The sequence below is a fragment of the Salmo salar genome, chromosome ssa10 (genome assembly GCF_905237065.1).
Source record: "Salmo salar chromosome ssa10, Ssal_v3.1, whole genome shotgun sequence".
Classification (NCBI taxonomy): domain Eukaryota; kingdom Metazoa; phylum Chordata; class Actinopteri; order Salmoniformes; family Salmonidae; genus Salmo; species Salmo salar.
In genome coordinates, this window is record NC_059451.1 from 88,188,918 (window position 1) to 88,207,739 (window position 18,822).

Below are 18,822 nucleotides of genomic sequence, written 5' to 3' on the forward strand. Positions count from 1 at the left end.
ATATTGTTTTATGCAGATTTTTTAATATTCGCATGAAAATCTGTCGCAAATTGGATGCAAACCAAGCTACGGTTGGATAAATATTGTAGATGCCATGCCACAAGTCTTGGTTCCTGACTGTTCAGCTATCATTCCACTCCTGTCATGCTATTTTCTAAACTATCTTTGGCATATGACACGAAGTACTACGAGTGGAACGTTTTCGCTAAACAGACAGACAGGCTGCAAAGCCACCTATGCTGCCACAATTTGGGGTGGAATGTGGAGCAGACAGTATCCTCGGAACTATACAGCGCACTAGCTTTTGCTGGGGAGAGAAATGCATGAACACCCAGCGGAAGTTTAGACGGTTAGTGGCGTTGGGTCAAACGAATTGAACACTGACAGCAAAGAACGAAAATATAAATAATTTTGCTCCCCTCTGACGACCCAGTTTCCCCCCATCCCTTACATATGGCTTCAAATTCAAACATAGATATAGAGGGTGCAACCCAGCATCTTCGTGATATATTAAAGCTGGACCGACCCGGGAATAGCGTTGGTAAGTTTTAACTGGAAGGAAAAGCGCTTTTAGGCCGCATTGCAAGCTAATTCTACTAACTTAGCTACCTAGCTTTGGACAAAGTTCTAGTTAGCTAACGTTAGCTTGCTATCAAAAGTTATGGACGGACGCTGCAAAATGCGAGCTAGCTCAGTATGTTCACATTCGTACCTAGCTAGTTAGCTAATGACTTGTGAACAAGTTTAAGTTAACGTTAGCTAACTAATTTACATTTACGAACATATTAGCTAGCTAAGTTAGTTGACTGCTAGTTAGGCTAGTTAAGCTAACGTTAACTGAATAAGGTTGCTAGCCTATTAGTTAATTTAGCTTACTTGCTACGTTAGTTATCTTAACGACGTTACCCTTGCCAAATGTACGATTACGTTAGCAAGTTGAACCACGGCTAGCTAACGCCTTGATCACACCACTGTATGCAAGCCGAGTCCCCTCTGTACCACAACACGCAGAGTATTGGTGGGACCAATTCTCTAGCGTGACATTGTTTCCTCTAGTACCACCTTTCCAGCTGGAAAAAATCTACGGCCAACAAATGGGTGTTACACACTCTAACACAAGGCTACGCTCTACAATTGTGTTAGCGACTCCCACGCTTAAGGGGTGTCTTGAAAACAACAGCTTGCAAATGCTGATCAGAAATCCCCTTGCTCCTGGAAAAGCAGGGATGTAGGGACAGGGATGGTGAGCGGTCTTGAACCAGTCAGGGTTCCTTGGTGTAATGTCAGCGCCATGGAAATCAGCTCACGTCAACCTACTGGAGCTAAAGGCCTTTAACCTTGCATTCCGGCACTTCCTCCCAGTACTGAGAGGACAACTACTGAAACGGACAGATGACACAAGCGTGGTTGCGTGCCAACTGCCGGGGTGGACTGAGGTCAGTGTCACTACACAAGGAAGCTATTGCTTTGTGCAAACAGACACTGTACATCCTTCAGAGCAATACACCTGCCGGGGGTGGAGAATCAGGCAGCAGACCTCCCCAGAGGAGGCCCTCTTCTTTCAGACTGGAGGATACATCCCACTGTAGTGGAGATGATCTGGTATCGATTTGGAAGGGCCATCGCCAAACTGTTCGCTTTGCATTGTCCTATGTGTTTTTTTTTGTTGTAAAGGGTACAGCAGGCCCACTCAGGGTCAATGCTCTATCGCATGCTGTATGCTTTTCCAGCAATTCACTTGCTCCCTCAGGTCTTGAGGAAGATCAGCCTGGAGTGCGCATTGGTTACCACAAAATTCTAATTAGCATAATAAACAAATACCCATCAAAATCCGTCTGTTTAAGCTGGATGTTTTTTGCTTTGGCTGCGTCTCAATCACTGCATCCGCCGACGTTGCCCTTCCGCATCTGGGGTGGCAGGGCTACAGCGGTGTTTGTCAGACAATGAGAATTTTTTTCCTCACAAACGTCTGTAGCACCCAAACGGTTTGGCCTTCAAAATATTATGAGACTCTCACGAACACCATGGTATTCTCAGTTTTGCTCTACGACCCCCACAAGCGTCACGGGACTCGTCTGAAGTCGGTACTACAGATCTGCCAACTTCCCTCTGTAGAGTCAGAACAGTTTGGGCTACACACAAATATGACCCATCTATGGAAAGGTGAGTCTCCCGAGCGCGTACGTACATGTTGGTTGTTTTGCTCTAGGACGAACAAGCCTTTCAGACTCGTTTGAAGGTACCCCGGTAGAAGTAAAAAACGAATTAATGGAAGTAGTTTAGTGCCTAAAGTAAGGAGTTTTCCCTCAAATATATAGGACAGACACTTCACAACAAATATCTTTGTGATTTCTTTGAGATATTAGCCCATGTTTCTATGGGCAAATAGCAGCAGGGGTGTCACTCATTCCATGGAGGGCATAGTGTCTGCAGGATTGTTTTATAATATTAATATTTACTAAATAAACTACAGTTACAAAATAAAAAGTAACAATAGCGAGGCTATAAACAGGGGTACCTTTTTCCTTATAATTAAGTCCTAGACATCCATGTGTGGGGAGTTTCTTACTAATTAGTGGCCTTCGTTCATCAATCAAGTACAAGGGAATAGCGAAAACCTGCAGACACTCTGCCCTCCGTGGAATGAGTTTGACATGTGCTCTAGAGGGTTAATCATTTTACCTGCCTCCCCACTGCTCACAGGAGAGTCATGAGTTGCATACACTTTGCCTGCATGCACACAGTGCCTATCTTGCTGCAACAAGAACTGTTCGTCAAACAGAACAGCTTTTTGTGTGTTATGGGGAGGAGCAGAGACTGGCACATTGGATTATCAATGCCGTGTCAAAATCATACGCTGTAGCAGGTAGACCAACTCCAGATAGCGTGGTAGCACAGTTGTTCACGGGTATGGCCACTTCATGGGTCTTGTTCAGTGGGGCCTCCCTGGACTCTCTGTGCTGCTGCAAGTTGGGCAACGCACATGACTTTCTTGAGGTACTGCAGACTCAATGTTAGGTCCACACCATCACTGGGGTCTGTGGTTCTGGACATGGCATGCTCTCTCAACCCAGATAAGTGAGCGTACTGTCAACCTTGTACGTATATACCTTTCAACCGTCCATGAGATGGCTGTTCTATACAGAGGCCTTCCACTCTTGGTGCTGTTGCACCCAAATGAAGAATCATGTAAGTTATAGCTTTCAGCTTGCTTGTGTGTACAGTTGTATACCACAGTTGAAATTCTATGTTACCTTGTTGGCTAATTATATTCTGTTGCATCCTGTGGTGGATACAGTGATGTCCCAGGGACTCATCTGGACTAAGTTAAATGGTGTTGTCCCAGGGACTCATCTGGACTAAGTTAAATGGTGTTATCCCACTCTTTTGTCTGAACGACCTCTAGGTCGTTTGGCAACCCGTGACGAAAACGGAAGAGAACATGGGGTTATGGATGTAACCTGAGCCGTTACTCTGCTCAGAAGAATAAGATTACATGAATTACCCAACGTTCTGTGTGCTGCATACGTTGGATAAATCCAACATATGCATCATTGTATGCGTAGACTTGACAAATAGTAGCAAAAAGGAATGCACACATATCCAGTACAAATGTTGGATTACATGATGAATGAAGTGTCACTTTAGAATTTATTATGCAGCATTGATGCAATGACTGTCGGTCTGATTGAAGCATAAATTTAGCAGAATGCGCCATCCCTATCATGCAAGTTAACTTCAGCTAAATATTGTTAACTTTTTACTAGCTAGCTAATTGATGTTGTCTAGCTAACTAACATTACTAGACTAGCTACAGGTTAGATGTTTGATAACCTTGCAAACTACCAAGAAAGCAAGCAAACTAGCAGTACATTTACATAGCAAGTTGGGTATAGACGGCGCTAGTTAGGTAAATTGGCTAACGTTACAACTTTAAAGTGCGCAACGGCTACCTAACACATTGGTTTTATTTGATACAAATGAGTAGCTAGCTAGCTAAATAACTAGGCAGCAGGTTGCCAAAAAACTGATTGAAGGTAGGCAGGTGAAACCCTTTTAGGTGATTTGTTGTATATCATAAAAATAAATAAATCGTAGCACGTTTTGGGATAATTTGGCTGTTTTTTTTCCTTCATGGTTAAGCACAATTCCATTGGAAAAATGTTAAGTTCCATTTATATTGCTGAAATATAAGTTTTAAATGATGCTATTGCTTCCTGTACACAAGAAATGTTGATGAATAGCCCAATGTCAACAGTTTTGTCCAACTCAATAACCAATTTACAGAAACAGTACATTTTAGGTTTTCAATATATCAAACTAGCTACACCAGGGGTGTCAAACTCATTCCACGGAGGGCCGAGTGTCTGCGCGTTGTTTTTTCTTTCAATTAAGACCTGGCTTTCCTTACCAGTTAGTGACCTTAATTAATCAAATCACATTTTATTTGTCATATGCGCCGAATACAACAAGTGTTGACTTTACTGTGAAATGCTTACTTACAACTAGAGGTTGACCGATTATGATTTTTCAATACCGATACCGATTATTGGATGACCCCAAAAAAAAAGGCCGCTACCGATTAATCAGCCGATTTATTTATTTTTTACTTTTTTATTTATTTATTTGTAATAATGACAATTACAACAATACTGAATGAACACTTTAACTTAATATGATACTTCAATAAAATACATTTGGCCTCAAATAAATAATGAAACATGTTCAATTTGGTTTAAATATTGCAAAATAAAGTGTTGGAGAAGAAAGTAAAAGTGCAATATGTGCCATGTAAAAAAAGCTAAGGTTTATATTCCTTGCTCAGAACATATGAAAGCTGGTGGTTCCTTTTAACGAGTCTTCAGTATTCCCAGGTACATTTTAGGTTGTAGTTATTATAGGACTATTTCTCTCTATACGATTTGTATTTCATATACCTTTGACTATTGGATGTTCTTATAGGCACTTTAGTATTGCCAGTGTAACAGTATAGCTTCCGTCCCTCTCCTCGCTCCTACCTGGGCTCGAACCAGCAACACATCGACAACAGCCACCCTCAAAGCAGCGTTACCCATGCAGAGCAAGGGGAACAACTACTCCAAGTCTCAGAGCGAGTGACATTTGAAATGCTATTAGCACGCACCCCCGCTAACCATTTCAAATCGGTTACACCAGCCTAATCTTGGGAGTTGATAGGCTTGGGGGGGGGGGTATAATTTGTGGAACGTTCCAACAGGAATCTGTTCCAAAAAACGTAAAGTAAAAGGTTGCCAACCAACAACGCATACAAAGTAGCAACGCATACAAACCTAGCTAACTAGCTGCCGAATAGGCATCAACTCACCACGTAGCTTATTCTTAATGTTTGTCCATAGGCAACCAGAGTGAGGACAGACATTTTTCGGAATAAACGTGATGACTGAAAAACGCAGTGAAATAGACCACTCCCTACCCGGTATCTTATTCTGCCGCTATACAACTTTGCATGCGTTGTTTTTTGGAAACCTTGTTATTTACGAAGTTTTTGGAACAGATTCCTGTTGGAATGTTCCACAAATTATACCCACCCGGCTTGAAGTCATAAACAGCTTGAAACACAGCAAAGAGCTGCTGGCAAAACGCACGAAAGTGCTGTCTGAATGAATGCTTACGAGCCTGCTGGTGCCTATCACCGCTTAGACTGCTCTATCAAATCATAGACTTAATTATAATATAATAAACACACAGAAATGAGCCTTAGGTCAATAATATGGTCGAATCCGGAAACTATAATCTCAAACAAAATGTTTTTTTCTTTCAGTGAAATACGGAACCGTTCCGTATTTTATCTAACGGGTGGCATCCCTAAGTCTAAATATTCCTGTTACATCGCACAACCTTCAATAATTACGTAAAATTCTGGCAAATTAGTTCGCAACGAGCCAGGCGGCCCAAACTGTTGCATATACCCTGACTCTGCGTGCAATAAACGCTAGAGATGTGACACAATTTCATGTTAGCAGGCAATATTAACTAAATATGCAGGTTTAAAAATATATACTTGTTTATTGATTTTAAAGAAAGGCATTGATGTTTATGGTTAGGTACATTGGTGCAACGACAGTGCTTTTTCCGCAAATGCGCTTGTTAAATCAACACCCGTTTGGTGAAATAAGCTATGATTCAATGATAAATTAACAGGCACCGTATCGATTATATGCAAAGCAGGACACGTTAGATAAACTAGTAATATCATCAACCATGTCTAGTTAACTAGTGATTATGTTAAGATTTGATTTTTTTTTTTATAAGATAAGTTTAATGCTAGCTAGCAACTTGCTGCCCTCGCGTAACAGGTAGTCAGCCTGCCATGCAGGCTCCTCGAGCATTGGATTAGTAACCGGAAGGTTGCAAAAACGAATCCCCTCTGAACAAGGCCCGTTCCTAGGTCGTCATTGAAAATAAGAATGTGTTCTTAATCTGACTTTCCTAGTTTAAAAAAATAATAATAATTTTTAAAAATCGGCAAATCGGTGGCCAAAAATACCGATAACCGATTGTTATGAAAACTTGAAATCGGCCGTAATTAATCGGCCATTCCGATTAATCGGTCGACCTGTATTAGGTACACGTCGCAGCAAAGACAGTCCTTTTTCGCGAATGCGCACCACATCGATTATGTGCAGGTGTGCCAAACTTGTAGCATCATACTCAAGGCTGTGATCACTGCCAAAGGTTCTTCGACGGGGCGCTGAGTGGAGGGTCTGAATACTTATTTAAATGTGATATTTCAGGGTTTTATTTTTACATTTCTAAAAAACAGTTTTTGCTTTGTAATTGTGGGGTATTGTGTGTAGATTGAGGAAAAAACAATTGAATCAATTTTAGAATATAGCTGTAATGTCCGAATGCTCTGTGTATGTATGTGTGTACATACAGTTGCAGTCAAACGTTTGGACACACCAACTCATTCTAGGGTTTCTTTATTTTTCCTATTTTCTGCGTTGTAGAATAATAGTGAAGACATCAACACTGAGGTGGCTCGTATGGAATCATGTAGTAACCAAAAAAGTGTTAAAGCAAATCAAGGTGTAATGTGTTTGGGATTCTTTGAGGTGGCCACCTTTTGCCTTGATGACGGCTTTGCACACTCTTGGCATTCTATCAAGCAGGAATGCATTTCACTTAACAGGCGTGCCTTAAGTTCATTTGAGGAATTTCTTTCCTTAATGCGTTTGAGACAATCAGTTATGACAAGGTAGGTGTGGTATACAGACGATAGCCCTATTTGGTAGAAGACCAAGTCCATCTTATGACAAGAACAGCTCGAATAAGCAAAATAAATGACAGTCCATTGTTCAATCTGGAAAATTTCAAGAACTTTTAAAGTTTCTACAAGTGCAGTCGCAAAAACCATCAAGCGCTATGATGAAACTGGCTCTCATGAGGACCGCCACAGGAAAGGAAGACCCAGAGTTACCTTTGCTGCAGAGGATAAGTTCGTTAGAGTTAGCTGCATCTCAGATTGCAGTCCAAATAAATGCTTAAAAAAGTTCAAGTAACAGACACATCTCAACATCAATTGTTCAGAGGAGACTACGTCTTCATGGTCAAATTGCTTCAAAGAAACCACTACGAAAGACACCAGTAAGAGTGGAGAAATTGAGAAAGAGATGTGTGAAATGTGTGCATTCACTGCTGTGGGTCGCTCTGGATAGGAGCGTCTGCTAAATGACTAAAATGTAAAAAATAAAAAGTAAACATTTTTTCATTTGCATTTTGTTTTTTTGGTGGACGCTCTTGTCTAGAGCGACTTGCGGTGGTGAATACAAACATTTCATACATTTATTTTTCTTCCATACTGGTCAAAAAATGTATGAAATGTATGCATTCACTACTGTAAGTCGCTCTGGATAAGAGCGTCTGCTAAATTACTAAAATGTAAATATGCAACGCAAGACTGGCTAGATATACTAGTAATATCATCAACCATGTGTAGTTAACTAGTGATTTATGATTGATTGTTTTTTATAAGATAAGTTTAATGCTAGCTAACAACTTACCTTGGCTTCTTACTGCATTCGCGTAACAGGCAGGCTCCTCGTGGAGTGCAATGTAAGGCAGGTGGTTAGAGCGTTGGACTAGTTAACCGTAAGGTTGCAAGATTGAATCCCCGAGCTGACAAGGTAAAAATCTGTCGTTCTGCCCCTGAACAAGGCAGTTAACACACCGTTCCTAGGCCGTCATTGAAAATAAGAATGTGTTCTTAACTGACTTGCCTAGTTAAATAAAGGTCTAAAAAAAAAAATGCAGATTGTTATGAAAACTTGAGATCGGCCCTAATTAACTAACTAACCTTTGATCTTCATCAGATGACACTCCTAGGACATTGTTATACAATACATGCATGTTTTGTTCAATCAAGTTCATATTTATATCAAAAAACAGCTTTTTACATTAGCATGTGATGTTCAGAACTAGCATACCCACCACAAACTTCTGGTGAATTTACTAAATTACTCATGATTAACGTTCACAAAATGCATAACAATTATTTTAAGAATTATAGATACAGAACTCCTTTATGCAATCGCAGTGTCAGATTTTAAAATAGCTTTTCGGCAAAAGCACATTTTGCAATATTCTGAGTACATAGCCCGGCCGTCACGGCTAGCTAATTTGACACCCACCAAGTTTGGCCCTCACCAAACTCAGATTTACTATAAGAAAAATTGGATTACCTTTGCGGTTCTTCGTCAGAATGCACTCCCAGGACTTCTACTTCAATAACAAATGTTGTTTTGGTTCCAAATAATCCATAGTTGTATCCAAATAGCTCTGTTTTGTTTGTGCGTTCAAGTCACTATCCGAAGTGTGACGCGCGAGCGCATTTCGTGACAAAAAAAATTCAAAATATTCCATTACCGTACTTCGAAGCATGTCAAACGCTGTTTAAAATCTATTTTTATGCTATTTTTCTCGTAAAATAGCGATAATATTCCAACCAGGCAACATTGTATTCATTCAAAGGCTGAAAGATTTTTTTTTTTTAATTCTCATGAACACGCATCTCCAGTGTCACTGTTCCCAGCCTGACCAGTCACAAATTATTCTGCTGTTCTTCGCCCAGAGACAGGAGAAGCGTCATTCCACTTTCTGGCGCCTTCTGAGAGCCAATGGAAGCCTTAGAAAATGTCACGTTACAGCACAGATGCTGTATTTTCGATAGAGAGGCTACCAAAGGACAATAAATGGTCAGACAGGGCACTTCCTGTATGGAATCTTCTCAGATTTTGGCCTGCCATATGAGTTCTGTTATACTCACAGACAACATTCAAACAGAAACTTTAGTGTTTTCTATCCAAATCTACTAATTATATTCATATTCTCGTTTCTGGGCAAGAGTAGTAACCAGTTTAAATCGGGTACGTTTAAGTAACAGACATCTCAACATCAATTGTTCAGAGGAGACTACGTCTTCATGGTCAAATTGCTTCAAAGAAACCACTACTAAAAGACACCAGTAAGAGTGGAGAAATGGAGAAAGAGATGTGTGAAATGTGTGCATTCACTGCTGTGGGTCGCTCTGGATAGGAGCGTCTGCTAAATGACTAAAATGTAAAAAATAAAAAGTACATTTATTTTGGCTACAGAAGGACAATAAATTGTCAGACAGGGCACTTCCTGTATGGAATCTTCTCAGGTTTTGGCCTGCCATATGAGTTCTGTTATACTCACAGACAACATTCAAACAGTTTTAGAAACTTTAGAGTGTTTTCTATCCAAATCTACTAATTATATGCATATTCTCGTTTCTGGGCAAGAGTAGTAACCAGTTTAAATCGGGTACGTTTTTTTTATCAGGCCCTGCAAATACTGCCCCCTAGCCCCAGCAGGTTAATCGGCCATTCTGATTAATCGGTCGACCTCTACTTACAAGCCCTTAACCGACAATGCAGTTCAAGAAAAAGTAAAGAAAATATTTACTAAATAAACTACAGTTATAAAAAAAAAAAATAACAATAACGAGGCTATAAACAGGGGTACCTTCTTTTTCCTTATTAAGTCATTGACAACCAGGTGTGGGGAGTTAATTACTAATCAGTGGCCTTCATTCATCACTCAGGTACAAGGTTGGAGTGAAAACCCACCACACTCGGTCGTCTGTGGAATGATTTTGACATGTGATCAACACATACAGTACCAGTCAAAAGTTTGGACAACTACTCATTCAAGAGTTTTAATTTATTTTAACGATTTTCTACATTGTAGAATAATGCTTTTCCAACAGTCTTTGAAGGGGTTTCCACATATACACTACCGTTCAAAAGTTTAGGGTCACTTAGAATTGTCCTTGTTTTTGAAAGACAAGCACATTTTTTTTGTCCATTAAAATAACTTCGCAATGATCAGATGCTACAATGACTATTGTAGCTGGAAACAGCTGAATTTGTATCTACATAGGCGTACAGAGGCCCATTATCAGCAACCATCACTCCGGGGTTCCAATGGCGCGTTGTGTTAGCTAATCCAAGTTTATCATTTTAAAAGGCTAATTGATCTTTAGAAAACCCTTCTGCAATTATATTAGCACAGCTGAAAACTGTTGTTCTGATTAAAGAAGCAATAAAACTGTCCTCCTTTAGACTAGTTGAGTATCTGGAGCATCAGCATTTGTGGGTTCGATTACAGGCTCAAAATGGCCAGAAACAAAGACCTTTCTTCTGAAACTCGTCAGTCTATTCTTGTTCTGAGAAATGAAGGCTATTCCATTTCTTAGAAATTGTCAGGAAACTGAAGAACTCGTGCAACGCTGTGTACTACTCCCTTCGCAGAACAGCACAAACTGTCTCTAACCAGAATAGAAAGAGGAGTGGGAGGCCCCGGTGCACAACTGAGCAAGAGGACAAGTACATTAGTGTCTAGTTTGAGAAACAGAAGCCTCACAAGTCCTCAACTGGCAGCTTCATTAAATCGTACCTGCAAAACACCAGTCTCAACATCAACAGTGGAGAGACTACTCTGGGATGCTGGCCTTTTAGGCAGAATTGCAAAGAAAAAGCCATATCTCAGACTGGCCAATTAAAAAAGATTAAGATGGGCAAAAAAGACACTAGACAGAGGGAGATTGGAAAAAAGTGTTATGGACATCTAAGTTTGAGGTGTTCTGATCACAAAGAATAACACTCGTGAAACGCAGAAAAGATGCTGGAGGAGTGCTTGACGCCATCTGTCAAACATGGGAGGCAATGTGATGGTCTGGGGGTGCTTTGGTGGCGGTAAAGTGGGAGATTTGTACAGGGTAAAAGGGATCTTGAAAAAGGAAGGCAATCACTCCATTTTGCAACGCCATGCCGTACCCTGTGGACGTCGCTTAATTGGAGCCAATTTCCTCCTACAACAGGACAATGACCGAAAGCACAGCTCCAAACTATGCAAAAACTATTTAGGGGAGAAGCAGTCAGCTGGTATTCTGTCTATAATGGAGTGGCCAGCACAGTCACCAGATCTCAACCCGATTTGAGCTGTTGTGGGGGCAGCTTGACCGTAATGTAAGTTAGAAGTGCCTATCAAGCCAATCCAACTTGTGGGAGGTGCTTCTGGATGCATGGGGTGAAATCTCTTCAGATTACCTCAACAAATTGACAAGTAGAATGCCAAAGGTCTGCAAGGCTGTAATTGCTGCAAATGGAGGAGGATTTGACGAAAGCAAAGTTTGAACGACACATTTCAATTATAAATCATTATTTATAACCTTGTCAACATCTTGACTATATTTCCTATTCATTTTGCAACTAATTTCATGTCCTTGTTTTCCATGAAAACATACATTTTTAAGTCACTTCACTCTCCGGTCCGACTCATCCCAAACCATCTCAATTTGGTTGAGCTTGGGGGATTGTGGAGGCCAGGTCATCTGATGCAGAACTCCATCACTCTCCTTCTTGGTAAAATAGCCCTTACACAGCCTGGAGGTGTGTTGGGTCATTGTCCTGTTGGAAAACAAATGATAGTCCGACTATGCCCAAACCAGATGTGATGGCGGATCACTGCAGAATGCTGTGGTGGCCATACTGGTGAAGTGTGCCTTGAATTCTAAATAAATCACAGACAGTGTCACCAGCAAAGCACCATCACACCTCTTTCTCCATGCTTCACGGTGGGAACCACACATGCAGAGATCATCCGTTCACCTACTCTGCGTCTCACAAAGACACGGCGGTTGGAACCAAAAATCTCAAATTTGGACTCATCAGACCAAAGGACAGATTTCCACCTGTCTAATGTCCATTGCTTGTGTTTCTTGGTCCAAGCAAGTCTCTTATTCTTATTGGTGCCCTTTAGTAGTGGTTTCTTTGCAGCAATCCGACCATGAAGGCCTGATTTCACGCAGTCTTCTCTGAACAGTTGATGTTTTGATTTCTGTTACTTGAACTTTGAAGCATTTATTTGGGCCTCAATTTCTGAGGCTGGTAACTCCAATGAAATGATCCTCTGCAGCAGAGGTTACTCTGGGTCTTCCTTTCCTGTGGCGGTCCTCATGAGAGCCAGTTTCATCATAGTGCTTGGTTTTGCAACTGCACTTGAAGAAACTTTCAAAGTTCTTAATGTTCTGGATTGACTGACCATCAGGTCTTAAAGTAATGATGGACTGTTGTTACTCTTTGCTTATTTGAGCTGGTCTTGCCCTGACATGGACTTGGTCTTTTACCAAATAGGGCTGTCTTCTGTATACCACCCCTACCTTGTCACAACCCAACTGATTGGCTGAAACGCATTAAGAAGGAAAGAAATTCCACAAATTAACTTTTAACAAGGCACACCTGTTAATTGAAATGCATTCCAGGTGACTACCTCATAAAGCAGGTTGAAAGAATGCGAAGTGTGCCAAGCAGTCATCAAGGCAAAGGGTGGATACTTTGAAGAATCTAAAATATAAATTATATTGTTTTTAACACTTTTTTGCTTATACCTTTTTATTTCATATTCTGCAATGTAGAAAATATTAAAAATAAAAACCCTTGAATGAGTAGTTGTAAAGTTGACTGGCACTATATATCTACATAAATAAGACAGATCCTGCTTCTGTTGCCTGTTTGAGTGTTTGTTTAATAGCTTACCGATTCCGTGAGCACCAAGCCTCACGCAACTGCATAATGTTGGATAAATCAATTTCACAAATTCAGCTGTTTTTAGACTTTGCTATGCTGTAGTAAATGTGTTACAATTTTTTATTTCCTTAGAACAGACTCTGGTATGTATTTAGTGTTTACACTGTTCTAAACGGGTAGAGAAATAATATTGTAATCAACGGCACCTGTTTGTCACATAGTATGCATGCAGCTCTCGCTCTTATACCCTGCTTTTTCTTGACCACGTTATTGTTATATTATTATATTTAGTAATGTCATTATCATTGGTAGGCTTCGTATAGTAGTAGCCTTGTTTAAGCACCATTGAGCTGTAGTCCTAAGAGCGTGTCCTGTTTAGTCTTAATGCTATAACCTACTTAGGCCTATATATCAATTCATAAACTGGGTGGTTCGGGCCCTGAATGCTGATTGGCTGACAGCCGTGGCATATCAGACCCTATACCACAGGTATGACAAAACATGTATTTTTACTGTTCTAATTATGTTGGTAACCACTTTATAATAGCAATATGGCACCTCGGGTTTGTTGTATATGACGAATATACCACGGCTAAGGGCTGATTCCAGGTGCTCCGCTTTGCGTTGTGCTAAAGAACAGCCCTTAGCCGTGATATATTGGCCATATACCACACCCCCTCGGGCCTTGTTACTTATATATATATATAGTCTACTGTATCAATCATTCGTTCATGTCATGACACAGCATATGAGTCATTCGTGCTTGAAATACAATCAAGCATTTGTTTTAAATGAAATAAAGGGAGCTTTGAATAATTAAACAATAAATGAACCACAATTCACGAATGCATGCAACTGTTTTTAGTCTTTATATACAGTATATATATTCCGTTAGAACAGACTCTGGTAGACTTAGTTTACATTTTTTTCTGACCATTTGGAAATGTAAACTCTATCTTCAGCACCTGTTTGTCACACACAGGCCTAATATTCACGCAGCGCTTGCTCCTATACTCTCCTTTTTCTTGATCTCCAGTAGTTTCGACCACCAAGTCAAGTCTTCCACACATCTATCAATTTCCCTTCTGCTTAATCAGTAAACATTCCCCGTTTCGAGTTTATAATTCACGTCCTCTGCACCTATTTTGCTGTCACGAGTTCGGATTTTTTTTTATAATCAATTTATTGTTATAATTATGATAGGCTTTCGGACTGGCCCTATTGGTCAAGTGCATGTGATACATACATGTGTCACGTAAAAGAGCAAGGGTTGAGGGAGTAGGGAAGGTTTTTCTTAAACAAATTGGGGATTTTGATATCAGAACTTTGCCGTCAGAGAAACAATTACACTAAATGTCAGTAATTATGTTGCAGCTTCAGAATGGACAGTGCGGTCAACACTTGCTGTGCTATGGTCGCTGCAGCAGGGAGGAGAGACTACATGCGCCAGTAACACAGCCACTCACTGTCATTTTGTTTTAATACAGCTCCCTCTCGAGTCATTTGTCTGTCTTAATTATTGAATCAAACAGTGCACTTAAACTATGTTAATTTGCGCACAGGTTGAAACACACAAGCATTCATGGACATTGCTAGCTAATTTGTCCTGGGAGATAAAAATTGGGTTATTTTACCTGAAATGCATATGGTCCTTTTATTTTTTTTACCCATTTTTAGTCACACAAAATCATGTGCTCTCTACTCTGACAATTAAGCCACAGATAAAATGGGAAACCTATATAGTTTTTTGTTGTTGTTGTTGATTAATCTCTCCTTGTTCATCCTCTTGTGGATTTCTTATGGTGGTTGGCAACTAATTTTAAGGTGCATTACCGCCACCAACTGGATTGGTATGTGGACAAATTTCACCTTTCAAACACCGTCGTGGTGTTTGCTTGTAAAAACCATGGGAGACGCGGGACTTGCAGAGCATCAAGGTGCCCGGTTATGTCGACGCTCGCGAGCAGTTTGGATGAAATTATTGAATAACGTGTGTAAATGTATTTTACAATACTCGCGCACGTAATGCGGACGGTTTAGTCATCATGTTAGAACGTTCAAATATGTGGGACAGCCCTTTTTGTGAAACCCGTAAAATCGGTTTGTTCATATTTGCTCTTTGCAATGAGTTTTCCTCAACCTATCAGTGTGACATTGTGTTGCTAATAATGAGGGTGTTTGACTGTCATCGGGCGTCTTTTGACTGAAATATAAGGTAAAACATTTTTCCTTGCTTCTGTTATTCATCCGTCCAACCTTTTTATGCGTGTAAAGTACGTCAGATATTGTCATGACAGGCCTGATTGAAACATTTTTTTCCCGGTTAATTAACTTTCCAAATGTCAACAAAACAAAATACGCTAGACAAGGTGGGGTCTTGTCGGTAAAATTAATTATGCGAGGATTGTCGTTGTAAACGCTTTTGTGCGCAAATATTATAATCATAACCGGGTCGAATTAAACTTGGGAGTCACGAGATGACGTGTCGTCCTCCCACTACGATTCGTCGGGAAAGCAAGCAGTTTATTAGGCTACAGATGGATTAAGTTATGATGAACTTATTGTGCAAGTGCAAGGTGATGAGCTTGATGCTCCTTTACAATAAATATCGCGAGGGTCTTATTCTGGTGACATGATAATCGATGCTTGGCTGCCGTTTTGACAAATAAAAATGTTCTCGCGCTTTTGTTCATAATAATTATCTCCATGTAAGCAAATCGCAATACCAGAGTGGTCACAGTCGCTATATAACGCACATGTTTGGTGAGAACCAGAGTTGAAAATGCGATGGAAACCCATTAACTTGTATTTTTTGTGAGGAGGGGATTTAACAGCAAATTAATTTATGTGTACTACGTCATCACTCACAGCCTTATCTGCAACAAGGCAATTGTGTGGGGAAATGTGCATATTGTTTTTAAGCAGTTTTTCAATAGTCACATCTGCGAAAGGCAGCGCTGCGCAGGATTGGCTGTATACGATCAGAATTCAGTGGCTACAGTCCTACAATCGATAAAGACATTGTCTAAATATCAGTGAATTGAAAATGTGTGCCATCTATCTTTCTGTGCAGCTGGCTAGCAGGTGGCTCATTCTCTTCTGTGCTTAAACGAATTATTTGCAGTAGTTTATCCGCCCATCACCAGAGTAACTCATCATGAAAAATAACATGACAATGTAACCCAACTTGGGTGTAGGCTTACCCTTTTTGTTATTAGAGTAGTAGCACTCTGTGCTACAGGTCAGACTTAGTGAGAAGTGTTGGTGGGGGTGCTTTGTGTAGGGCTGTGTATCTAATTTGCATAAAGTTGTATAAAAAGAGGTATGACGATTTCATAAATTGTCACTAGTATGAACACCCTACCTTAAATTATTGGTCTAAATTACTGTAATTATGTATTCCATACGGCCTACTTTGCATAATATAGTATTTCATATAATTTTTACTTTTTATTTACTATCCTATCATGAGATATTTGACAATGTGTTGAATTTAAGAATCCTGACAGGCCACTTAGTGCCATTATTGACTAGGGATTAACATTGACCTGTCCCCAACCTTTTTACGATAACTTGAAAATAATGGTAAATCCTATCCTTGTGAAATAGTGTTCTGTGTTCCTGAGAAGCTTCTCTATAACAAGTAGTACGAAGTATAACTCGAGAACCAAAGTTTCACTTTGTCCCCTAACACCCTGCCTAACATTACTCTTTATAGTCCAGGGACTTTACATGTTCTGTTTAGAGGTGAATTGGCTATGGAAGCCAAAACAGCCAAATACTCCATCTAAACGTGAATCGATTCTCAATTGCAGCACTGTTCTAGAAACATAAATACCTTTACTTTCATATCAGACAGTAATTTCACAAATGCAAAATACCAATTTACTGTTTTAACCGGATTTAACATAGTTGTAGCTGACATTATTTTTCAGTGACAGCACGTTTGTGGTATCAGTCTTCAGTTTACACACAGGTGTTTGGAGACTCACAGCTAATTAGAACAGGTAGTCCACTCTGTCTTCCATCTGGTTTTACTTAAACATTGTAACATGAAAATATGGCCGTGTGCGAACCCTAACCCTATAAAGGTATGTATCAATTTAACCTTTTTTGTTTTTTGAAATTCTTTTCTCTGTGATATGAAAGCCCTCATGCTTCCAAAAGCATACCACAAGCGATGTGTGTTAATGTTCAGACAGGGCGCCGGGGCTCTTAACAAAACTCTCCTGTCCAGAAGACACCTTCGTCCAATGACTTATGTGTGATGTAATGGAACTGAGGGTCATCAAGGTCTAAGCACCAGGTACCAAATCATAAGGCATGAGGTTGCCTGGGTTCTTTGGAGGCGATGAAACATCAGTCCTCGAGGCTCAGTTGAATAATTGGTTTTCTGGTAGCATGTAAAATTACATGAGGGACATTATCAGCCCCTTTCGGCTTTACCCCTGAAAATGTTGCTTGGCAATAGGGTTCGCTACTTATAATTTTTGGCGACATCCAAAGTTAGGGGGACTGAGTTACTCACCGGTGTTTGTTTCCGTAGACGCCTCTCCAAGTGAGAACCAAAGCAAAACATCTTTCAATGGCGAATTGAATGGACTTCTGGGAGCAGAACTTATAGGAGCAGGCGACAGGTCAACCATGGCTGAATCCACAGGCCCTAATTCAGAGAACATGAACACCCAACAGTGTCAGATCATGTAAGTAATAAAGTTACCTCTTATTTATTCTGTTGTACAGTATTTTTCTCTGCCTTAACAGAGATTACATTCAGTATTGTGTGAACCCATGTTCAATCTAGATCTCTTTAGAAGATCAAGTGTCCAGTTAACATTGTATTTGGTTTCTTCACCAGCTGCCTCTCTGGGGATGATGGCTCCACTTGCATTCCCATCACATCCAACTATGTTGAAATTGTGGCCAGTCGAGACTCAAGCATTGACAGCAAGGCACGTGGCAGCAACAAGGTAAGACTTTAAGAATTAAAGGCCCAGTGCAGTCAATTTTATTTTCCAGTGTTTTGTATCATATTTGTACAATAGCTGATATATCGAACAGTGTAAAAGTGTTATTTCCTGATAGAGAATGACCGATTATGGATTTTGTTTCCTGTGTTTTCACTAAGCGCCGGCCGTTGGCCAAATAGCCAGTTAGACTCATTTCCAGCTGGCCACTTTTTCTAAAGTCAGTAGCTCTTTTAAAATATGTGTGCCTGCCTAGTGCATCCTGAGTGCCATATATACACACTGAATATACCTTTAATGTCATGGTTTCACAATTATTATACTAAAAACCGGGTTTCTACCCCAAACCGTTCAAAAGATATGTTCCATTTTACTGGAGTTTTTCTTTTTCTAGCGTTCATTCGCAGGAAACATTTGATTAGTGCAGCGATGTGCACACGGTTGTACACCCAAAGGTAACAAATGCGATTAGCGGGAAAACACTTGTAAAAAGCGCACTGCACATGCAAGTGGCATCATATTACAAAGATGGAAATAGTCATTTGAATTTTAGAAGGAGGGGATATCTAAAGATTCAACAACTGGCATGGGTTGCAAATATGACTAGGATTGTGCCTTTGGCTGCTGGACAACTAAAGAAAGTTGATTTGAAAACCAGTAGAACAGTAGAGAAATGCTGGTTTCAATGGCATATGAGGAAGTGGTTTAAAAAATAAAAAAAATGTATCATTCCCTCTGCATATAGTACCAGTCAAAAGTTTGGG

The 18,822-nt window shown here is 40.2% G+C and overlaps 1 protein-coding gene across 8 annotated transcripts in view; it reads left to right on the forward strand.

The window, feature by feature from the left end:
- The first annotated feature begins 312 nt into the window (after positions 1–312).
- The window catches only part of LOC106560824 (enhancer of mRNA-decapping protein 4), a 49,104-nt gene continuing 30,594 nt past the window's right edge, over positions 313–18,822 (forward strand). For 7 of the 8 annotated variants that reach the window (XM_045688201.1, XM_045688197.1, XM_045688198.1 and 4 more), the window contains exons 1-3: positions 313–541; positions 17,638–17,794; positions 17,950–18,061. In XM_045688201.1, the coding sequence (XP_045544157.1) occupies positions 454–541; positions 17,638–17,794; positions 17,950–18,061 (357 nt within the window). In that variant the 5' untranslated portion in view covers positions 313–453. Of the gene's footprint in view, positions 542–14,909; positions 15,307–17,637; positions 17,795–17,949; positions 18,062–18,822 lie in introns of those variants that run through there. The other variant, XM_045688202.1, reaches the window with a different exon arrangement.